The sequence below is a fragment of the Astatotilapia calliptera genome, chromosome 7 (assembly GCF_964374335.1).
Source record: "Astatotilapia calliptera chromosome 7, fAstCal68.1, whole genome shotgun sequence".
NCBI lineage: Eukaryota > Metazoa > Chordata > Actinopteri > Cichliformes > Cichlidae > Astatotilapia > Astatotilapia calliptera.
This window is the reverse complement of record NC_137428.1, coordinates 59,605,899-59,630,252: the sequence shown is the minus strand read 5'-3', so window position 1 is coordinate 59,630,252 and position 24,354 is coordinate 59,605,899. Positions and strand designations below refer to the sequence as shown.

Genomic DNA, 24,354 nt, shown 5'->3' with positions numbered 1-24,354 from the left:
CACGGAGGATGCAGAAGACTGAGTCACAACACAGTCACAAAAATACCAACAAATGTACGCTTTTCTTATTTTGAATATATTGAGGCACCAATTGTCTAATGTGTTTAGGTTTAATGGTGCAGATTTCCTATCAGCAGTATTTCCTTTTGTTCGGGGTTGTAACAAAACTTATACAGAATGCTCAGAAACCAGTACAGGTTGTACATATGAAAACAGAACAGCTCAATGAACTTGCAGTCATTTATTGTACAGTTTAATCATAATCTCGACAACCATAAGCATCAACAATAATGTAATTTACCAATGACCCTTGTGTACAGACTATCCCGTGGGTTAAATTAAATACACAATGAGTCACAGAGGTGCGTGATAACAGTCTACAGTGGCTCCATTAACTTCTCTTCATCTGAACAGAACATTTATTACCATTATGTAAGAAAAAAAGTTGTGGCTAAAGAAAGACACTGCTGTTGACTCTGAATGCACCTGTGGAGTAGGACTGTATTTATTTACAGGTATATGGGGGTGGGACTCTTATAACATGTTGAGGGACAAAGGTTTGGCTAACAAGAATAGGGAGATATGTATAACAGAGGGTTTGGTGCAGGCTCAGTGGTTTTCCTGCAAGCCAGGAGAACTTCTCAGTCCTGGTGAGAATAAAACTGTCCATGTGGGGAAGATTCTCAGCAAATAAACATTTTTTTCTCCTTCCCTAACTTTATATAATATCCACTCGCACTGCAGTCCAATATAAAGCAGGAATACCTACCACCCTAATAAGCCGGAACATTCCACAGCAGCTCCCACACACTGAGCCACTGCATAACACACATACAAGTAGTATACAAGTTTGACCTCCACTCAAATGAACACAAAACTTCAAGTTCAGAGGTCTCAAACACACTAACCCCCCGCTTCAGACATGCAATTGTTTCCATTAATCAACTGAACTTGTCGGCTTCATGTCTGAACATTGATCGTCTCTCTTCAATAATGGCAAGACTGTGAATGTGCATGTGTCTTGAATCAGTAACGACTATAATTTGAAGAGTTGTATATGATGCTTTTTTCCTGATCCAGAAGAGAAATGTTTGTCCCTGGGTGGATGTGTTAGGGGAAGGGTACAGCTCTCCAAGGAGCACCATGCAGTACAAATACAGAACCTGCCCCTTTTTACACTATTGGAGAGAACTAAACATTCGAAAATTTACTTGTCTTCAATTAAAGAACCTTAACTAAAGTGCTATACATCTGCACAGCATAATTTTTTCACTTTAAAGATTAATGAATGTTATCTCTGTCTGAATGTCTGAAAAGGGGCTTATCATTCACACCTACATAGACAAAAACAGCTTACATATGAGAAAAAAACAAAACAAAAAACAAATGTGCCTGGCAGGCAGGTAACTTTAGTCAGGCCTTTAATATGTGTGTGTGGCAGCTAGGAACTGAACAGAACCAGCAAATCCCATTTTCAAAATATGACACGTATAATCAGGTTAGCGCTGATGGGAGCAGGGCACTTTAATAGTGGTGACACACTGAAATCGAAACACCTGTAGTGCCAGATGTTTATGTAATGTCTGGACCCTAGTTTTACACGGGCAAGCTCTTTAGCAAACGGCAGCATGCGCTTGTGTGTAAAAGATTTTAAACTATATTTTTTACAAGACAGTCAACAAAAATTGAATTTTATACATTACCTTTCATTATAGGAAAGACGAGTCTAAACATTTAGGATGAAAACAAAGGGATCTAAATCATGTTAATTCAATAAACCTCTGAAAATGGGGCCACCTTCCTGCTGCTGGCTTTGAAGAGCACTACTGTTCATAAACATAAAATGATCATAACACATCCAGGATCACTGTCTTATGGGCACCATGGAGCTGAACGAAGGGGGGGGAATTTTGTGTGAGACTAAAAAACAAAAAAGAAATTATATATATATATATTCTCTTTTTCATGTGAGTCTTGAGAGGAGGAAAATGTATGAGTCGCAAATCTTGAATGGTGTTAGCAATGGGACTTTTGTGTTTTTATGCTTCTATGTGTGTGCAAGTCTGTAGTCTTTCTATTGGTGTGCGCACTGCACTCCTGGGCCATGATGACCGCCTTCCTCATCAGAACTATCATTGTAGGCCTCTCTCCTGGCTCCGCTTCCTGAACCTTGACTTCTGTCAAAATCTGTTAGGTCAACTTCCTCGGCATCTGCTGCAATAACGGGAGTCTCCGCACGGGCAGGCAGCAAGCACTCGAGTTCCTGAAAGAAGACAAACATCCATCACGACATTGTATTCACTCTAACATTTTGCGAGTTGTGATTTTTGTTTTCTCTATTGCAACTCACATTCAGCTTTTCAGGGTTAATCCAATTGTTTTCAGGGAACTGGACCTCAAACTTAATGTAAAGATCTCCCTTCTCAAATGGATTTCTGTACTGAGGCATCCCCTCTCCTTTCACCACTCGAATGCAGCCTGCCACAAACACACAAAGGAGAAACGGCACACAGATTCAACAACAATTGTACACTAGAGTGCGAGGTCTATGTGCTCTCCAACAGAGTCTAAATATAAGATGGATCTAGCCACAGTGATATCATCCACTGACATCATCTCTCGCACTGAGCATTATCACAGTTGCTGTGTTAGTGAGGTATTGATCCGACAGTGAAACCAGGGGACACAGTAAACTATAGGGAACCACAAGGTAGGCTTGCCCTAAACCATACTGTGATTTATGGTCCTTTCAAATCTGATAGGTAGGGGTGCAACGATACACAAAATTCACGGTTCGGTTCGATACTTTGGTGTCACGGTTCGATATTTTTTCGATACAAAAAAATGTTCATGCTTTTTTAATTTGTCATTTATTAAAATTATAAATATATATTTGAACTCAAACGTACAGTTTTTTAATTTAATGTTGCTGAAACAACAAAGGGATAAAATAATAAATCTGATCGAGAAATCACTCATCTTTGGAAAAGAGAGTTTATTACAGAGAAATGGCTCTTTCCAAAATAAAAGCTATACTATACGCTTCTTCTGGGCTATATTCTCAGCAGCATATTAAACATATCAGGTCCCCATAAGGAGAATCACGTGCTAACGGCTGTCTAAATGACTCGGGTAAAGTTTGTAGCATGTGTGCTTGTTGTTTTTGTCTGCTTCCACTTGTCTTTGCACTATGGTGATGTCGGCGTAAATGTGCAGTCATATTCATTTTGTTCCCACTAGTGCTGTCAGCGTTAATCTGAAATGACGTTAACGCCACAACACGGCAAATCTCCGTTAATGAGCAAACTGCGCTAACGCAGTAGTTCCCACCCATGTAATTGAGCATTGCGTGGCACATCCGACATACTGTTTTACTTTTGTCCATGACGCGCTTGCCTTCAGGGTCATACTTCACATGAAGACCAAAATAGTTCCAAAGGCCAGATCTGAATGAGGGTGGGGGAGGTTCAATTTGCCATGTTGTAACGAGCTTAGCTTCTGTCTTGCTAGCTTGCGCTGCACTCAGTGGATCTGCGCTCGACAGTGCAGCCTAGGCGGAGTAGTCGAACGCAGATCCACTGAGCTGTCAACACAGACAGCATCGTCAGAAGAAAAGTTGATAAAATAAATTAAAAATTTTGCATTGTTCGATACATATGCGTACCAAACGGAAAGCACTGTATCGAACAGTTCAATATCGATACGAGTATCGTTGCACCCCTACTGATAGGGTCTAATATTTTCACATTTAAAATTTTTTAAAAATAATGAATGGTTAAAAGTAAGATTTGAAACTAGAGACACCAAAAGAAAACCCAAAACAAAACAACTTTATCACAAATTTCATAGCTCAACTTCGCTAATTGGTTGATTTCCTAATATAAACAGGCTTCTTTTTGGGAACAAGTGACGTCGCCCCCTGCTGCCCATTAGACAAAATTAGTTATACTATACATCAGCATTTCGACTTTTCTGACATGGAAGCTACATCTATCTTTTATATACAGCCTGTGGTTTCCATATTTATTCTGAACCTGGAATTTATAATATAATATAATATAAACTATGGTGCAAGTTGTCAAAATTGTCATGCAAACGATATTTTAAGACTTAGATTATACATGTGTCTGTGCTTATCATACATGCTAATGCCACAGTTTTAACTCAAATGCAGTTTTATAGTTACATGTTTATTTAGAAAACTAGTGTTAGATTTTACATTGTTAAGTTTGAAATGTCCCAAAAAAGTATATGTATTCTCAACAACTTGAAACAATGACAGCTTTTTCACAAGACAGTTAATTATATAGCACAACCTTGAGAAATTACCAGAAAATTCTACAACACCAAGGTGACTTGTTAAAACAATCTAATTTTGTTTTCAATTTGGTTCACATTAGATGTTTATATTCTCTCTTTTATGCTGTCCTAAAAATAAATGCTGGCACCAACACTTGCAGTAAAACATAAGTATTCATCCAATAAATTTCCTTCTGTCCAACCAAAAAAGAAAGAATGTCATAACAGAAAAAATAAATTAAAGTAAAGGGAAGATGTTTACCTGGCTCAATGACCTTTCCAGGTGGGTATTTAACAAGCAACTGACGTCCGTCGAGGTGTGTGACTGTGAACTGGAAGCCGCACAGAGCCTCAACCAGGCCGATACGATGAACCATGTGAAGATCGCTGCCATCACGGCGGAAATCCTATTTGAGATATAAAACCCATATTTGTTGCTTAGGTTCATTACATCAAATCGCTTGGATAAATGTAGACTTTATTCATTATCCAAGTTATTCTATTATTAAAAACAGTTTTGTAATCAATAGGAGCTGTCTGTTTTGGGGTACCTCATGTTCTTTCTCTTGCAGCACCAGAACTATATCTCCTGGTTCCATGCCTGGTGCTTGGTCAGCTTCTCCAGTGAATGTGATCTTCTGTCCATGTCTCATGCCTTTGTCCACGTGAACTTCAAGAACCTTAGTCTCCTTACAGACTTTATGACCCTCACACTTTCTGCAGCGGTCCTTTTCATTTATCACTTCACCTGGACAACAACCACACACACAGAATAGAAGACCTCAGAGAGCTGTTTTGCTGCGGTTTGTACATTAACTTTGTTTTTAATGTCAGTTTGCAGGTGTGTGGGGATACATTACCCTCCCCATTGCAATCTGTGCAGACTGACTGCATCTGCTGAACCATTCCTGGGGCCAGCTGTCTAATCATGATTCTCATGCCCCGTCCTCTGCATGCTACACACTTCTGCACAGCTCCTGCCTTACCACCCTGACTAAAAGCCAACAGTAAAGTATCAGCATTATTATCCATTTAGAGCAACTGCAAATCATTCATCAGACAGCCTTAAAACTACAAATCAATATAATTTTAACAAAAAGGAAACTCACCCATTACAGGCACTACACAGCACATTCTTACTGAGCTGCAGTTTTGTGGTTTTACCATTGTACAAGTCTTCAAGAGAAACCCTGTAACAACACGATTTGTAAGTACACATACTGCATTACATATGCACCATCCACTGAAGCATCCATCAAACAACAACACTTACTTCAGCGGGTGTACCATATCATCTCCTCTCCTCCTGCCTCCATTGCGTCCTCTTCCTTGTCCCCCCATGAACCCAAACAGTCCTCCACCAAAAATGTGAGAGAAGATATCCTCCATGCCAGGTCCTCCTCCTCCTCCCTCCCGTAAGCCTTGCTCTCCATAGCGGTCATAAAGCTCCTTTTTTTCTGGGTTTGTCAATACCTCATATGCAAAACTTATCTCTTTAAACTGGAAAATGAACAAAGCACAATCAGACAGGTTGAACTGGTGCATGAAGAAAATAAATTCAGTGCACCTCAACAACAGTTCCCTTTTACAAAGCACAAAGGACTTAAAAGAGGCTTTAAGATTTGAGTCATAGAGAAATAAATATATTTTTAAAAAGCATTCTTCTCTAGTGGAAAGCCTGTGTCACATTTTGTACTCTAATCTGTGCCTAGGAGTAATCCTCAAAGCACTGGGCTATGTGATCATTATAAATGGAGGCGACATCATTTCTGCATGCCCAATTGTTGATCAACTGAGCATCCTTTGGTGCTGTTGCTAACACTACTGTTTTGGTGCATCATACCTTGTCTCCAGCTTCAGGGTTCTTGTCAGGGTGGTACTCTTTGGCCAATTTGCGGTAGGCCTGTAATAAACCAAAAAAAATAAAAAATATCAGCGTGAAGAAAGCTGGGTCACAGACCTAAGCTCATGTGCCTGTAGCAAGACGCTTCAATTAGCTTGCTGTCTAAAACAACAGGATATAGTCAAGATCATGGTTGCATGTAACATGTCAGAAACTCAACAACACTGCTTCCAAATAGTCAGCTTTTGACTTGCCAGCGTTATTTTGAATCCCGATAGACGGAAATACAAGGTCTTTATTACGAGACAAAAATAAGATGAATACACAAGCTGTATAAGTTGTGTTATGTCGGGTTTTGCAGAGGACGCAGCAGTTGTCAAATATGAGCCATTAGCATCTGCTTGATGTTTGAATGGATTTTAAAGGGAATAACGCCTGGACGTTGGCTAATGTAGCTGCACGAATGGTGGCATGAACGTTAGCTTGTGACCATCACACACGTTGTTTATAGCGTTGCCTACCATCAATACTGATAAGCATGATCAAGTATTACACTGGGGTTGGCAGTTTATTAAGCTAAGTGTCTCGTTTAGCGAGTGTTGTTTCGTTACTGAGTTGGTGGGGACTATTTGCTGGAATTTAGCATTAGTAGCCGGCAAGCTATCACACTCGTGTTTACCAGTGTTATCTCTGTTTTCAAAGAGACTAACTTCATCCTTATCACGTATTTAGAAACACTTATAAGCAATCATTTAATGCCAATGTGTCGCTTAAATTATGTTTAAAAGTCCGGTGATGTATCCCGCTGTTATCCAGCTCATTTTACTGGCTAAGCTAGCTAAACATCCATTAGCTTGTTTGTAGGCCACATTTGCTCTGGTGACCTCTCTTCCTCTTTTTTCAATTTTGTTTGAACTCCAAAACATTCATTTCACTGTAGCATTTACGTACCTTTTTAAGTTCATTTTCAGACGCAGACGGCGAAACTCCGAGGATGTCGTACAATTTAGTATCCACAACGCCCGACATGACGCTAACCGGCAACTACAGAGAGACCTTCTCCGGAGGAGGTTCAGCTGTGCGACGATACGCGGATCTACCGGCTGGGACTGTCCGGACTTTTGCCAGAAGCAGCACAGACAAACACCCCATGACAAAAAGATGCTGAAACATGGCACATACTTATTATTCCAAAACAAATACATTTTCGTTTAATTTGTATGATATACGTGTAATTAATGACTGATTTTGTGTGTGTTTACAAAAAAAAAAAAAAAAACATTAGGGATTGTGTTAATCTGTTACAAAACATTGTTTAAAGCATGAAAGTCACACTTTCCACATTGGTAATCTGGTTAAAAATATGTCCCAGAAGATACATTTTCCGGACTTATTATATGTTATGGTTATTTTCTTTTAGAACTTTGAGTGTACCATAATACCACCACGCTCAACAGCTCTAAGCCTTGCAGTCTTTATTTAAGCTGAGCCTATAGCTGTTAGGCTGACACAACATAAATGTAATTTTAACAAGATCACTGATCAAATATCAGTCAGTGTGAAGATTTTCCATCCTTTCATGCATTTTCTTCTGCTTTTACTAGACTTAAATCTTAATAACTACAAGTGGCTCTAAGCCTGATAACGTTTTCTTCTTCTTCTTTTAAAAAAGAAGCCAGTAAACAAACAACGAAAGTCCAGACTATATATACAAGAAACCACGAGCAAAAAGAACTTATGGAGCATACTGCACAAAGGAACCGAAAACATGAGCTTTGGCACAGGAATGACTACCTGCACAACACAAGAAGGAAACCATAACACATTCTGACCAAGTACTCTTGCATTTGACACAATGCAGACTATCCCTCTCCTTTCTTCTGTATATTTATCTCATTCTATATGCACACATAAACCAGTCCATGCAATGGTATGATAAATATAAAAGAAACTGAGTTACTAGACAGATTGGTGTGCAGCATATTTCCTCAACCGTGGCTTTTAAATTGCCTTAAGAGCAGAATAAAGAAAGCTTGTATGAGAGTAACTCGTTCATTCATAATAAACTAAAGCAAAACTAAACATTTTTCAGCAATAAAACCTAAACTGAAACAAGCATACTGAAACAAGTGACTCCACCCTGTGATACAGCTCCACGGTGCAGCTTAAGACAAAATATAATTAATGAATATTCAGACCCGTAACCCTACACAGTGGGAATTCATGTGCAGGTAGAACAGGGACATGTTCAGGTGTGAGTTTTCGTAAAAAAATCAAGCCGGAAAAGACAGTCCCTGCACTTGTCGCTTACTTTACGTGCACAACTAAATAATTTTCCTGCAATATTAAATAAATGCTCATGTATGCATTATTGCATTCTTCACCCCAGTTTTAAACTTAAAGTGTTTATTTTCATAAAGAAAAAAAAAATGTTTGAGAGCATGGATGTGAATGTTAAATGTTGCTGCAGTGCTTGATGACAGCAGATAAATATGGACTTACTGGATGTTTACACAGTTGATGGACAGCCGAACTTTTTGATTACGTTTAGGTTTTAGGTAGTCGCCATTTTGATTTCCAAACCTGACTATTTTTATGTATTTTTTTTCCCCATTTGGTCCTTTGGACTCCTGAATAATAATTTACACCGTGTCAACACAGCCCTCCCAGCAGCAGCAGAGCTAGCCGCTGAGTAACACGGCTGTGTAAATGACATTGCAGCCGGTGGAAAGGGTAGTATCGTTAAGCTAACAGCGCAGCCCTGAATAGGCTGCGATGGGCCTCCGAGTGACCTGACAACCAAAGTCGCCGAGTTGCAGTTCAGCTTCCAGATGTCCACAGATTAAACAATGGCTCAAAGGTAACGGTGGTATGTCTTTTTGGGAGGTAAACATGTGTAGCCCAACGTAAAGCCTGTGCAAGCGATCAGAAGACGGTGACTTCAAGCTAGGTCTGAATCAGGAGCACGTCGTCCGACCACCTAGCTCACCAGCGGCGATAAATACTGACCTATATTAGCTTTAATCTGAATGTGGTTTGTCTCCAGTAAGAAATAATAATAATTTTTTTTTTTGGGGGGGGGGGGGGTGTTAGCAACTCGACTGTGGCACTGCTTGCTTTGCTAGCGGGCTGCTTTACGATCTGCAGTCAAGGTACGGTAAGTGAAAGTGGTTAAGGGAGACAGTGATAAAGGAGATAAGTTAACGTGGAGTTAAATGCACGGATTCGCTATCTAACACGGCTCCACGCTGACTTGACTGTTACCCTGTTATAACTAAAATCCGCTAACAGCTCAGAGTAACCGTTTACAGCTGCTCTTAGGACGCCTTGGCAGGCCTGTCACGGTTATGCTGTTGTATTAAATTTTAAAATCCACAGATGGCAATGACGAATCTGTAAACCCAGATTCCCGAGACACTTGTTTATCCCCTGCGTGTTTGTTCAAGGGATGTGTGCACAAGGGTGGCGTACTCCGACACCGTTCAATGTTATGCAACTACTTTTAATGGTCTCTAGATATGTGTAAGTTATTTCCAGCCATATTTTGTGCTGTAAAACGATACGCTACCCTCTTGTTTTCTCGCGTTGACGAGAGTTTGTTTGTAAACATGTGTTTGCATCTAAGAGATAATGGACTCATGATGGATGCTTCGTACAAAGTGTGGTCTGATTTGGTTTAGTTTGCGGGGTGGGGTGGCTTTAGGTGAATATTTAAAGCCTTAACAAAGCAAGCAACATTTCCTGCCTCTTACAATATTCAGCTGTCATCACCACCACACCTAGACTCAAGTTTGCTAGCTCCCAGAAACCTCCCATACTCAGGCATTTCTGTCACCGAAGGGTCAGTGTGTGCATCTTTCTTATCTCCAGTCATTCTTTGCTGATGCAAGTGCATGTGTGAGTCCCTTCCCTAAGCAAAGTGGTTAATGTTAATACACGAATGAGCAGCAGTAACTCAATTACAGATGCATTGCTTCCTGTTCTTTCCAGAGAGGAGTCCAAGCCTCTTAGCCTGAGTTCAGCCCTTCATCTAGCTCTGAAGAAGGCAGAGGCAATATTACTGTAAATGATTCTCCAACATTTGTTGTTCATTTTGCTGCTTCCCTTTTTTGGGTTGAAGGCAACTCTGCTGGGTTGGTGTGTCTGGTGTTTAGAATGAGTAAAGTGGGTGTGTTTCCACCTTCGCTATACTCAAATGAATATTGTCTCTGATGTACAGGTTGCACAGTGTCTGTGAGGCAAATGGCTCTTTAGCAAGATCCAACTGAGTATACTTCTCCTTGTCCAAATGTAAGCATTCATAAATAAATTAAACTAAATCAAAAATTAACTTTTGCATGCATTCTACACCATCCTGTTGCTTATCTCCGCACCACATCCTCTTTTGCTCAACAGCAGAGTGTATGCTACGGTGACGTCAGTCATGTTTTGGAAGTTTGATTTACACACATCTTCTCATCTGGAGGCTTTACTGGACAAGGAGGATGTCACTCTCGCTGAGCTCATGGATGAGGAGGATGTGCTGCAGGAGTGCAAGGCCCAAAACAGGAGGTCTGTTTAATGTCTACTTTGGTGTAGCTGCAAATTATTACCACATTTCGCATAATCAATCACCTTTGCTGTAATGCTTACTAAATTAATAAGTTGTGCATCTTATGTCACCGTTGTGGTTTTGCAGGCTTCTTGTGCTCTTGTGCCAAGACCAGAGCATGCAGGAGCTGGTTCGACTGATTACTACAGAGCCTCCTACTGGTGTAGAGGAGACAAAGCGCTTCAAGTAGGTGCTGTTGTGTAGAATATTCTAATGTAGTTTATTATATTCAGGGTAAAAATATATTCCTGGTGCTGCACTACATTATATCTGTTACCAGCCACTTTGTAGATGAGCCTGGATTTTAAGAGGATTCAGATTTGCTTAAACAATGTTTTTAATCCGACTAAAAGAACAGAAATGATTCCCCTAAATTAGCAAAACTATTTAATTGCCCGGTTGCCAGCAAACCAATGAAAGTCCTGTCCAGATAATTTTATCTTGTTTTGTTTTTCTTTGAAGTGGAAAATATAGCAATAATTTTGTTCCTCCATCATTTTACTGCAATATATGTCCATGCCATTTACAACAGGTATCCAAATATAGCATGTGAGCTGCTGACAAGTGATGTGGGAGTGATCAATGATAAGCTGGGTAATGAGGAGCCACTCCTGGAAAGCCTGTATGCCTTCCTGGAGCAGCCATCCCCACTTAACCCCCTCCTGGCATCCTTCTTTAGCAAAACTATTGGGAACCTCATCACACGGAAGACTGAGCAGGTAACACACACGTACACCGCTACATCAAAAGGGCATGCTTAATAAAGATGACGGTTACATTTTTGTGATGTTGTTTTCAGTTAATAAGTCTGAGGCAAGTTAATGGAAAATACTCACAAAAAATGTACTTTCACCCAAAATTGTTTTAAAATTCTGTTTCTTTTGAGGTGCCAACATGCATGGTTTATTTTACCCTTTTAGTGTCCGAGTTGATGATTTTAGTGTAAGATTGCTTGTTTATGAAACAACACATAATCAAAACTGTCCCGTATCAGAAGGGAATTATTTTAGTGAACCATTATTGTCCAAAACAACTTAACTCAAAAATGAATGGCTGGACTGCAGCTTATATAGTCTTCCATTTAAGGCTAACATTCCTGCTTGTATTAAGCCAACTAAAACATAAAGAAAGCTTATTACCTCTACATTTCATTTGCTCTGAACTTTGTATATATTTGTGTGTGTGAATAGAAGCTCATTTGATTCTGATGTGGGGTTTCAGATTTTTTAGAGTAGCTTTTTAAGACTTTAAGTAAGGCAACTATCTCACCTATATCATGACCATAAGGGACAGTCACTGGGGCAGCTGTCACCGGGTGAAACAGAGTACAACCCGAACAGTTGCTCATGATGAATTGAATCATAATTGAACTGAATCTGAATCAGAATACTTGAAATTATGTGGTTATAGTTGCTCCAACGAAGTTAAACAAATATTGCACAGGGAAGATGGCGTAATAGAAGCATTTGTTATGTGTGTGTGTGTGTGTGTGTGTGTGTGTGTGTGTGTGTGTATAATGGTTTATCTGTCTTTGTACTACGGTGTCACCCACAGTGTTAGATTTTATTGCATTTCAAGTTGTATTGCTCAAATAGCAGTATATCGTTTGGGAAATAGTGTCACATTTATGCAGCGCGAGTCAGTCTTGAGAAATAATACCACTTGTTTGACAGCAAGCTCCTTATCCCATTCTTCAGTTTCCTGTTTTGTATAATCAGTATTTTCTCTGCTTTCTGTACTGTTTAGGTGATTAGTTTCCTGCAGAAGAAGGATGGATTTCTTTCCTTGGTCCTGAAGCATATTGACACGTCAGCCATGATGGATGTGCTCCTACGCCTTATCAGCTGTGTGGAGCCACCGCCTCTACGACTGGAGACACTTACTGTACGAGACAAATAGACCCACATTCAGAATTTCACATAAATCTGATTTTTTTTTTTAAATTATTATTATTTTTGTCTAGTTGTAAAGCAATATTTTTCTCAACAGTGGCTGAATGAACAAAAACTGGCCCAGAGACTCATAGAGCTCATTCACCCTGAGAGGGATGAAGAGGTAGTGGAGAATTTCATAATTTTTAAATTTAACAAATATTTTATTTTGGTCTTTAAAAGTGTGCCATTGCTTTTATTCACAACGAAACCATTCATAAGACTGAGTGTCCAGATGTGATTGTTGTTTGTTTGATTTTTGCCCAACACAGAGGCAGTCAAATGCATCGCAGACTTTGTGTGATATCATTCGTCTGAGCAGAGACCAGGCCAGCCAGCTCCAAGAGATTTCACAGCCTGACCCACTGCTGACTGTGCTTGAATCGTAAGTTGGAAAGACTCACATGCACGCAGGTTTATGCTCTCTAAACAGGATGCAGCGATACTAATGTACTCCGTTTTGTTTATACAGGCAGGAGTGCGTGGAGCAGTTATTGCAGAATATGTTCTCAGGAGAGAGAACTGAGAGCTGTATCGTCAACGGGATTCAGGTTCTTCTGACCTTACTGGAGATCAGGAGGCCTGTGTAAGTGAGAAACCTCGAACAATTTCTAACAGTGTGAAGCTATTCCAGCTAAGTTTCTCTTTACAAAGCTCTCTGACAAGCCTTCTCATTTAAAATTTGGGCATTTTAATCTCTTTTTAAACATTTGTTAAAGTTTATTTTATATCCCTATTTATTAAGCCTTCCCAACATCTATTTTGAGTTTTCTGTTTTTGTTCCTCTGTCTTTATGGCAGGGTGGATGGTGTAATGGATGCTCAGGGATTTGAGAGAAGCTACACTGTTAACAGCAGTATTTTGTTGGCCATCCAGCCACACTTGATACACTTCCACCAGCTACTTCTGGAGCCACCCAAGGTACATAAACAAGTCTTTCTATGATGAATGATAATGTAGCCGCTTGAGGGTATTTAAGATTGTTGTGTGAGCGTTTCCCTAGGTGAGAACGGGCTTTTAGGAAATCAGGTATCAATAAATTCAGTCTGTCCACATACATTCCATTTTGTATGGAAAATCAGGAATCCCCTGTGTATTTCATCAAGGTGTTAGTGCTCAGTTTCAAAAATGATGAAATTGCCCAGTATAAAAGTGCAAGCTCTTTTAGCTCAAGTCATGCTGCATGACGCAGGCTTTCTTTTGCTTGCTCCACCAGCCTCTTTCTTTATCAGGTATGTTTGAGTCTCTGCTGTTTACATGCCGTTGTTGTACAGTAGTCAGACCTGTATAACAAAACAAAAACCTCTAGATCGTGTTTCCCCAAATTCCTCTGCCTTTTATCCATGTAGCGAGAGCCTATGCTGACGACTTTGGGTGTGCTGGAGGAACCGCTGGGGAACACGCGTCTGCACGTAGCCAGACTAGTGGCTTCTCTGCTTTATACCAGCTCTGCTAGCCACGCAGTCGTAGCACAGGAACTCTGCAGACTCAATACACTGAACCTCCTTCTGGTGAGAAAATCTGCTGCACTTTTGACAATTTATTTATGTTGAGAAAACATTACGTGTTAAATACCCCTTTGAAAAATACAGGACCTGTTCTTCAAGTACACCTGGAACAACTTTCTGCATCTCCAAGTGGAGCTTTGTGTTGCTGCTATCGTCCGGCCCTGTGCCCACGAAATGAGACTTCAGCCTGGCTTGGTTACCCAGGAAAAAGTCAAGCCTCATCCAGATGCAGCATCAGAACAGGAGTTGAACGAGACCCCGACTTCTGAACTATCAGACAGATCTGAAAACTCTGCTCATAACCTAATGGTGACTCATGTGAGTGTCTCTGCTTGTATTTGTGAAGTAGAAGGGTTGATCTACAAGAATGGGCAATGTGGCATCTCTTTCGGAATAAATAAATAACTGATTGACTCAATGTTTTTGTTTCCCAAGTTGTTTCAGCACTGCCACCTCGTCCAAAGGATTCTAGAGGCTTGGGAAGGAAATGATAAAATTCAGTAAGTAACTTTGAGATCTTTACATGAATTTGTGGCAATTGGCGGTAATCTCTGGGTTTCTCCAAGTGTCATATCTATTTGTTCAGGTCAGATCGTGGTATGCGACGAGGCTACATGGGGCATCTGACCAGGATCGCCAACACAGTGGTGCACAATCTGGAGAAAGGCCCGGTTCACACCCAGATCAGTAGCCTCATTGCAGGTGTGTATGTGTTTGTGGACACATGGACTCATTTCTGTGTGGAAGAAAGCAGTAACTACCACGAATCACACCAAACTGGCTTATGGCTTTCATAATGCTGCTGTTGTGTGTTTGCATGTAGAGCTGCCAGAGGACTACAGAGGGCGCTGGGAAACCTTTGTAGATCAAACGCTGTCTGAGACCAACAGAAAGAACACCATAGACCTGGTAAATCCTAATTCGTGCACATCTGTAGAATTAAGAACCTGTTTTTCATTACACACACATTCAGAGTTTTAAGCACTGCACAAGTGTTGATCTTTCCATGTTAAGGTTGGCACTGGCAACCCTCGTCCTTCCTCAGAGGATGATATGGAGAGCCCCTTCCCCAAAGAACTGACAATACAGCAGGTATGCGTACACACACACATAAGCACATATTTAAAATATTTCTTGCTTCTCTTATGGGCTTTTGTGCTGTAATTATATTTGTTATGATCTGTTTTTAGGCCTTTTCAGACTACCAGATCCAGCAGATGACAGCTAACTTTGTGGATCAGTTTGGCTTTAATGATGAGGAGTTCACTGATCATGATGACAGCATTGGGTAAATTAGCTGACATTTTTCTCAAGTGATGGTTTATTCTTATTTCACTCGTGTGTGCGGAGGGTGTGAATCCTGGTTCTTTTTGCAGGGCAACTTTTGATCGGATTGCAGAGATTAATATCAATATTGATGCTGGCCATGACAGTGTAAGTTGATTTTAAAGGGGTTTTCTTTCTTTCCTTAGGCTGTAAATATTTTTGTTCATTCTTAACTATACATTGTTTTTTGTTTTTAGGCACTGAAGCTCAGAAAACAAACCTGACAGCTAATTATTTTGTTTGTTTTTTGTGCAGGCTAACACAGCTGTATTTGAGGCTTGTTCCAAAGAGAGGATTCAGCCCTTTGATGATGAGGAGGAGGACATCTGGGAGGAGAAGGAGATTAACTATGCAACACAAGCCAAGTCCCGGAACAGGTAACTACATGGCTTTAAATAAAGATGCTCTCAACATCTTTATTATTATCATTATTTTTGCTTCAAAATGATGGTTTTGTATTCCGTGCAAATTTCATATGTTTCAAGGTTTGGTGGGTCACAGTCCTCCCAAAGCCAAGCAACCAGTAAGACCTGTGACATGACAGAAACTTGTGAGAGCTCCAGCAGAGCAGCAGACTCAGACTCTGACGAGGGAGAAGACCCTAAATATGATCTGGACCCTTTTGCAAGTCCGGACCAGACCGAGGCAACAACGAGTGAGATATGATATATCGTGTAATCGTGTATAATTGTTTTGCCGTAGTTGTATTTTAGGTCTAAAGCAGGTTTTAAGTGTCACATGTCATGTATGTATGCTCTTGTTTGTTTGTTTTTTCAGGCACTGGATGGGTAGCAGACTTTGGAGAAGTGAATTCAAAGGCTCCTGCAGCAGGAGCGGGCTTCTCAGCCTGGGACGCTCCAGTGTCTCAGCCAGCTGCAACAGAGGCCGAGGAGAAGGGATGGGCCAAGTTCACAGACTTTCAGCCTTTTTGCTGGTGAGTTTGGGTGCATTATATGTAAGGAGAGTTCATTGTCTAAAAAGCATCTAATTAAAATTATAAGACTATATATCTCGTGATGATTAATATTTTATTTAAAGGAAATGCTCATTTGGCATAATTTTTTCTATGATAGAAAGACGTACTTTTCAGAGGAAACTCGAAGTAAAACTAAAAAAAAAGGTGCAAAAAAGTCTAAAAACCATGAGTTTTTCTTTTTTAAAAACATTACAAAATTTCCTCCCTGCCCAGTGACACGTTTTTTGAAGTGGTAGTGCAAAGGAGAACATTTGTGTTCAAAACTAACGACAAACCATTTTAGTCACATGACCAGTATTGTTAGGATATGTTCACCAACACTGAACACTGTGCATAATTTTTCTATTTGAAACTATTTAGATCGGCTCTTAAAAAAAAAACAAAGATATGGACTTCTCCATATCTTTTCCATATCAAGGTTTTTTCCATACAGTGCACATTCTGTTGTAGGCTATTCCAATCACTATAAACAGCAAGTCCAAGGCAGAGCTTTGCTTTACAGATGTTATATCTTCTTGAGACTTTATTACTTTTCTCTGGATTTTTGATCTGGATTGGTGGATTCTTTAAGAGGTGAAGTAGACAAGGTATTCATTATCAAAGGTGATAGCTAATAAGCCTTTCAACACTGATGCATCTGTCATTAGTGGCAGGGTCACTGTTTACAGCATAGTGGGGCAGTACAGATTAATAACATTAAAACTTTTGTTAGATTAACATTAGGGCTGTGCAATATGACCAAAATCTCATATCCCAATATAAAACATCTATTGTCCCGATAATGATATAACTCACAAAAAATTTAATATTTTCTGTAAATTCTGTGAATCTCGTGTAGGTGAAGTGTCTCCAGCTGGGCGTCATGTACCTGGAGTCGAGTGCTTTAACCGATGCATGAAGCTATACATTTTTAGACATAAGTTGTAACGGCCGCCGTTTTCTTTGTGAGTATTTATTGCACGGCGTGCTGCAGGGAAAGCCTGTTCTAACATTTGAGTCAAAGGTTTATTTTTTAGCACCTGACGACTCTTTTTTTTTTTTTTTTTTTTTTTTTTTTGCTTCTCATCCGTCAATACTCTGCATACTTTTTCACGTGATTCAGTTTCTTTTGAAAATTCTCAACAGGATCTTGAGCTTTATTGTGAAAGGTTTATGTGGAAAATAAACAAGCGGACATGCGATGGCATTACCGTCGTTGTTGCTAAGGACAACCCATAAAAACAGGCGCTTGTCTGTCTGTAGTGTGGTTATATTAAATATAAGAGAAAGAGAGAACTTTAAGAAATTAATATAGCCACTACAGTGACCATCAAAACGATGAAAAAATATTGCCCTAAACAGTTTTTGCGACACCACGAAACAAATGATAGCGTAAAATTAAACGATAGACGTTTTTATATCGTCATCCGATATATATCGTTATATCGAACAGCCCTAATTAACATGTTAACTTGTGTTAGTTTAAATCATTGAAAGCTTGAGCTGTTGTGGGGAACACAAATCGTTTATGCGATTTGGCTTCCCTGTCATCCCTGTTGGACAACGTCTCCCACCCCATGCAGCAGACTGTGACAGCACTGAGCAGCTCCTTCAGTGGGAGACTGCGGCACCCACGGTGTGGGACGGAGAGATTTCGCAGGTCTTTCCTCCCCACTGCTGTCAGACTCCACAACAAAGACTTTAACTGAACAAACACACACATCCACACATGTGCAATAACACTAAGTGCAATAATCTTTTCTGGCATCGTTGTATTTTTACTCAGTTGTATATAGCATTCGTATTCTATTTTTATCTTATTGTATATTTTTATTCTATTTTATTCTACTGTATATAGTATATTATTTTATTCTATTCTGTACAGCTGTGTACTGTATTTATTCTTATTGTATTCTAATTTTTGCGTCATAACTTTTGCACTGTCCACTTCCTGCTGTGACAAAACAAATTTCCCACGTGTGGGACTAATAAAGGTTATCTTATCTTATCTTATCTTATCTACTCTACATTCGCATGCAGTGCCATACTGTGTTCTTTGCTAGCTGTTGTGAACAAACTGAGTGCCTTTTCCTAGTCATTGATTTTGCATCTGATTTTACAAGTATCACAGGTAAACAAATACAACCTCCACATACAAAGGGTGTGTGTAGTTTATTAGATGCAGTGCATTTTCTCTCTGTTTTATTATTTGTGTGACTTATGTCCAGCAGCTCTGAAACAGGCCCGAGATGCAGCTCACCTGTGGACTCAGAGCTCAGTGGATCAGACATCCCCAAACCAAACCAAAACCGTAAGTAGCCTCAGAATGACTGACTGTGAATATTTTGTAACACTTCACTCAAACATAAAAAAACTACAGAAATGGTAAAAAGTCTCCACTGTATTTCTATTCAACTCCATATATCATGGTCCACAGGAAGGATATCTAAATGACAAGGCCTCTAACATCTCTATCAGTCAGTTGGTTAACTTTATGGCAGGTAGGGCTGCTCGATTATGGCAAAAATGATAATCACGATTATTTTCACTGAAATTGAGATCGCGATTATTTGACGATATTTATTTAACCCTTTAAGACCTACCATAGAACCAAGTCCGCCAGAGCTTATATTATTTTTTTACATGTTGTAGTGCCATTTGTGGGAGCATTTCAAGTTGCTAAATAACTGTTATAGCCCATATTTTAATAATATGTATGCATTAAGTCCATAGTAACTACATTAATTGCAAAAAAGTGCAATAAACTACAAAAAAATTTATATCGTTTTTGTTTTGTTTTTTTACATATATTTCTACTTGGAGAAATTTAAGAGGTTTATCCCTCAAAACTTTAAATACAATAAAGTTGCAAAAAATAGTTTACAACAACAGGAAATTTATTTTGAGTGTCTTCATAGTTTTATTTTGGAGATACACCAATTTTTATATACTGCAGGAAAAACAAAAAAAACAATCCTATGATGCAAATTTGCAAAGAAAACAGCATGCGCATCAAAATAAACTATTTCCAGCAGTGCAAGCATCCCAGAAACTATTCAGAAAAGTCAAACATGACCAGTAGATGTTTTTAAGGCCTACAAGTAAAAAAAACTACATTTCTGCGAAAATGACGTCACTTCCGGTTTCGGCCAGGAAATGGCGGACATGCGACAGTTCGCGCTGACGTCTGTTTCACTGTGGGAAGTGTTACGAACAGCTGATCGGATCGGCAAAGCGTGTTTCTGGAATATTATGTTTTTGTTCCTGCAAGCGCTTTTTATGCAATTTTTGCAAAGCTTTATGTGGAAGGAAACCGTGACCGAGGACAAGCTGATGGCATAAGATGTAAGTACAACTCCTCCGGTTTCATATGCAAAACAAATTATTGCGCTAGCTTACGTGGTTCAGGTTCTACAGGGATTTAAAAATAGTTACACAAAACGGAGCATGCTGCTCTGACCGGATTTAAAGGGTTAACAATGACTTTAAAAAATAATATAAAATAGTGTGCAACACCACTGAAGTTTTTTTTTTTTTTTTTTTTCCTCTCTTTTCAACCAACAGCAGTCACTCTCCTCTCCAAATAACTTCTGCTTAGCTTTCCGAGCTTTCCGAGCTTCCCTCGGGTCCTCTTAATCAGCGGTCTCCAACCTTTTTTGCGCCACAGACCGGTTTATGCCCGACAATATTTTCACGGACCGGCCTTTAAGGTGTCGCGGATAAATGAGGGAGGGGCTAATAATCGGCTCCGTCATTTTTAATGATCGTTGAAAGCCCAGATCGTAATCGTGATTAAAATTCGATTAATTGAGCAGCCCTAATGGCAGGTAAGCTTTTCAGATAACCATGCATCAATTTTACAAACTGTTTCTTTCCTGTTAATCTCAACAGCGTGTGTGTGGAGTGTTTGCGTGGCAAGGAAAGCACCACTAGTGGCATCAGACAGCTCCTCCTCCAGCAGCTCCGACAGCGATGAGGAAGAAAGAAAGACAGAATCCACATCCAGTGAGACGGTCACCACAGAGACCATCACCACAGGTGCTGGCAAGGAGACCATCCGGCTCACCGTTGACGCCAAAAATGAGAGGGCAGTCTTCAGCAGGTGCACATTCTCTCACACAAATAGGGAGATCCTGTTCTGTCTGGTCCAGTGTGCCAGGCTTTGATAAAGCCCTCCTTTCCCTTTGCTCTCCTGTACAATTTTGCTTCCCCTTCTCTGCTTTTTTTCTGATTATCCTCCTCCCCCTGTTTGTTCCCTCCTTTCTCATCTCCCCTTGACTCCAGAGTATTCAGACCTGCAGTCAGACGGTATGTTGTGCTTGAGGTCCTGTGCTCTGAAGTGTGGAATGCTTCCTGGAGTTGTGTTAAGGATTTAAGATGCGTTTTGCTTGTTGCCTTTAACAGGATGAGGAGTAATGATTCCTTATGGCATAATTCAGGCCAAGCCTAATTCATAAAAAAGAAAATCCACTAACTCCAACCTGGTGACTTGTAGAGTCTCTGTATTCTCTGTGATTCTCAAATATAACAGAAATTCACTGTGCATTTATGAAAGAAAAGATGGTTGACTATTTGTTACCTTACTTGTTTTATACAGTATAATGATGAGAGAAGAGTAGCATATTAGTGCTGATTGTAATGATGTGATATTTTGGTTTTATTTTTAATCATAACATTATGGCTCGATATGATTTTTCATTCAGAGAACCCTCACCACTAACGGTCTGTTGGATAGCATGCTATGAATAAAGGTTGCCACCTATCCAATTTATCAACATCCTAACAAACCAGTACATTAGCAAATTACTAACAGTGCACCAACGAGCATGCTGGAGTTAAAGTCCAATCTGAACTCAGTGGACAGCGGGGACAGAGGCCACAGATCAGAGCAGATGGAGACAATTTAGCAAGCAGCAGAAAGGAGCATCTACAGTACTCAGTTCAGCTGTCACTTGTTTTCGTAGCTAAAGCTGTAATTCTTGTTTTGTTTTGTTTTGTTTTTTTTCAGCGACGTGCCAGTGGAAGGGCTCGCTAACGATAAAGAAAGTGGCAAAGGTGAAAAAGGAAAGCAACATGAGAACAGTTCCAGCCCAGTTACTGCTGATTCGGCTAACCAGGCAGCTGCTGTTACACAGTAAGTTTGCATTTGTGTGTTTTGTATAGAGATGAATAGAGGGATGAGATCACCAAACATTGCATCAGTGATTCATCCCTGTCAAAGCACCTCTTTATGTGAGAGCTCTTTGACGAGTCACCGCACAACCTACGCACATTTCTGACCTCAAGAACAGAGGTGTAACCTGTCATATCTAATTGGCTGCATTTCTTAGAAGCTTTAAGGAGTATTAAATCATGAATGTTTTATCTACGTCCAGGGCAGCCAAAAATAAACAATTTTACATCACTTACAGGACTGTTGTGGTGATTTACAATTCCAGAAATGGGAGATTTTTGGCCTCTTTGTTGAATAATTTAGTTTCTGTCATACAACAACATACAGCATCATTGCATAGGCTGTAGATGGATACTCTGCTGTAGTTGAGCAGTTTTTCTTTCTTTAGTAAAAGTTACTGAACCCCAAATTACAGTTGGAACAAATGAAAGTTTATGAAGTATGTAAATGGTACAAATTTTTCTTTTTAAAGATCTATTCTTTAGAGACACGTGTCACATGTGACACAAGTGCAATATAGATTACATGCTGAAGGAATATGTTGTACACATGCAACCTGCTGAGCACTGAATAAATCCCAGTTGCAAAGTTATTACATGTATTCACCATGCGATGCAGAAAATATATAAATTAATTTAAATTTTTTAATTAAAGATTTGTAAAATATATAAGCATAAGTTAAATTATACTTGGTTCTAATCTTTTGTAATGACCCCTTTGCACAGCTGGAAAATCAATTAATAGAATACAGGTTAGTTAAGAATACGTATTCAACAAATCAAATTTATTTCACTTTGATCTCGCAAAAAAACTACAGGGAGGCCATAAGAGGATGTGTGGAACAATGTAAGAACTGTTTGTAAGGTTATATTTGTAAAGGTTTATAATGTTCAGCTGCCATGTTAGAAACAAACAGCAGCACATATTGTAGAGTCCAAGGAATGGTGCATTTGTGATGGTCATGAATTCACAAGATTAAGATTTTTCTGCAGCTTTACAATTGAATTTTCTTTGCAGCCACAGTGCATATTATAGTCCATTTTCCTACTCTCTTGTCAGTTTTTAAAAAAATATTTTTATTAGATCATCTCTCCTTCCTTTAGGTGAAAATATGGGCTAGTGAACAAATAGACTGTACATAAAAGATGTACACACCCATCATGATATTACCTGTTGGTTTTGGATCTAAAGCCTTGGTGTTGTGCTAAGGTAATGATAACAAGCTGGATTTCCAAACTTGAATGGGCCAGTGTCGTTTGACATGCATAGCAACAGTAGCCACAAGGAAACCAACTCGTCTGAATTCTCTCTTTTTTTTTCTTTCTTTTTTTTAACTGACAGAGAGATGCAGTCCCCCGCTAATGGACCGGCCTAACGAAGTGGTGCAGGAACACACTTCATACCTGATCATTCAACACACAGCCACGCCACCTTTGCTTCCTGTTAGCAGTCCATCAATACCCTCGTTTGTGTCTAAAAGACGTGTAAGTGAATGGAAGATCCTTAGTGCAGAGCTCGAGCAGTATTTATAATGGATACCAGAAATCAACACATGGGTACTAGTGATGTCTCTAATGCGCCTTCATGACATCATTATAAATGAACCGCTTCAAAAAGAATTGTGTGTTTTATGAAAAACATTTCATTGTGCCAGGCACACCAAAGGCAAACTGTGTTACATACGAACTTTTTCAAGATGAATTTCTTTCCCGTTAAACTTGGAAATGTAAACACCTTTATCTGTCAGGATCTACTGATGTGCCAGCTGCACTTTTAATGTTAAGAAAACACCCTATTCTGAAATTTGACATTTTATTAAATTAAGCACCGGGATTTCAGATTATTTGGGTCTGTCTGCTCTCCAGGTATAAATATGGTCCAGTGGATTTTTTTCTGTTTTCTAGGAGAGCATTTGACTGTTTACACTTTAGTAACAAAAAGCATTCAAATAATCAGCCAAGATTACAGACGCCAAGATGCTTGCAAAGCGCTAGCTAGCTGCCATTTTGTGTACAACATTTCAGTCTTCGTGCCGGGCAGACAGGTCATTATAGCAAATATGCGACTTATCTGATCATTTCTCAGTCAAGTAAGTTTTTATCTCCTTTGATCACATGACGCGCAAGTGCTCTCTATTTGTTAGTTTGGAGCATTGGATTTGGGGGCCTCGCGTGTGTCACTTCCTCCTCCTGAAAGATTCAAGTAGTTTAGGGGTACGTGTGTGCGCGCGTGTGTGTACTGTTGTGTCCATGTGTATAGACGTGTGTGCCGGCGTGTGTGTTTGAGCTCTGTCTGAGGTACAGAGTACGTTTCTCAGGTCAAAGGAGAGGTATGCAGATAGAAAGAAAGCACACCTGTGTAACACACACGCAGACACACAGTGCCATACACACACAAGTGTACACAACCATATCTAGATGCAAAAAAAAAGGAAAAAAATGGCAGCCCACGTATAAGTTCATACCACCCTCAGAGCTGTTTAAATGTAATATTGTGAAATTTGAACCTGTATTAGGTTGTGGCTCTTCTTGGTAATCTGTAAACGTAATATAAATGTAAACAGTATATATATAAACATCATATCTATTTTTGGAATAAATCCAGTGTACGGCAAGGCGGTTGTTTTGCAGGTTGCGATGTGTGTATCGTATGTGTGTCGTACTGTCGAAATGAGGCAATAATGATGTCTGTGTTTCGGTTAATAGGCCAGCATCAGTTCATGTTTCTT

The 24,354-nt window shown here is 39.6% G+C and overlaps 2 protein-coding genes across 4 annotated transcripts; one reads left to right on the top strand and one right to left on the bottom strand.

The window, feature by feature from the left end:
- Positions 1–226: 226 nt before the first annotated feature.
- On the bottom strand, positions 227–7,254 carry dnaja2b (DnaJ heat shock protein family (Hsp40) member A2b). The gene is made up of 9 exons (XM_026176074.2): positions 7,094–7,254; positions 6,143–6,202; positions 5,573–5,799; positions 5,409–5,489; positions 5,160–5,293; positions 4,851–5,047; positions 4,562–4,706; positions 2,351–2,478; positions 227–2,263 (listed from the first exon to the last, which is right to left on the bottom strand). The coding sequence occupies exons 1-9, from the start codon at positions 7,169–7,171 to the stop codon at positions 2,075–2,077; spliced, it is 1,239 nt and encodes a 412-aa protein (XP_026031859.1). The 5' UTR covers positions 7,172–7,254; the 3' UTR covers positions 227–2,074.
- Positions 7,255–8,863: 1,609 nt separating this feature from the next.
- Positions 8,864–23,788, top strand: ppp6r2b (protein phosphatase 6, regulatory subunit 2b). Of its 3 annotated transcripts, none has more exons than XM_026176070.2 (26): positions 8,864–9,002; positions 10,362–10,432; positions 10,538–10,693; positions 10,821–10,919; positions 11,266–11,452; positions 12,480–12,617; positions 12,723–12,788; positions 12,937–13,049; positions 13,137–13,250; positions 13,465–13,585; positions 14,014–14,175; positions 14,257–14,490; positions 14,608–14,672; positions 14,759–14,874; positions 14,996–15,081; positions 15,187–15,264; positions 15,363–15,460; positions 15,549–15,606; positions 15,754–15,875; positions 15,984–16,153; positions 16,276–16,432; positions 18,685–18,764; positions 20,345–20,555; positions 20,738–20,761; positions 21,462–21,587; positions 22,968–23,150. In XM_026176070.2, the coding sequence occupies exons 3-26, from the start codon at positions 10,566–10,568 to the stop codon at positions 22,999–23,001; spliced, it is 2,787 nt and encodes a 928-aa protein (XP_026031855.2). In that variant the 5' UTR covers positions 8,864–9,002; positions 10,362–10,432; positions 10,538–10,565; the 3' UTR covers positions 23,002–23,150. The 3 variants fall into 3 exon arrangements, with proteins under 3 accessions (XP_026031855.2, XP_026031853.2, XP_026031856.2); XM_026176068.2 differs by having other exon boundaries at positions 18,682–18,764; XM_026176071.2 differs by lacking the exon at positions 20,738–20,761 and having other exon boundaries at positions 18,682–18,764; positions 22,968–23,788.
- The last annotated feature ends 566 nt before the right edge of the window (positions 23,789–24,354 follow it).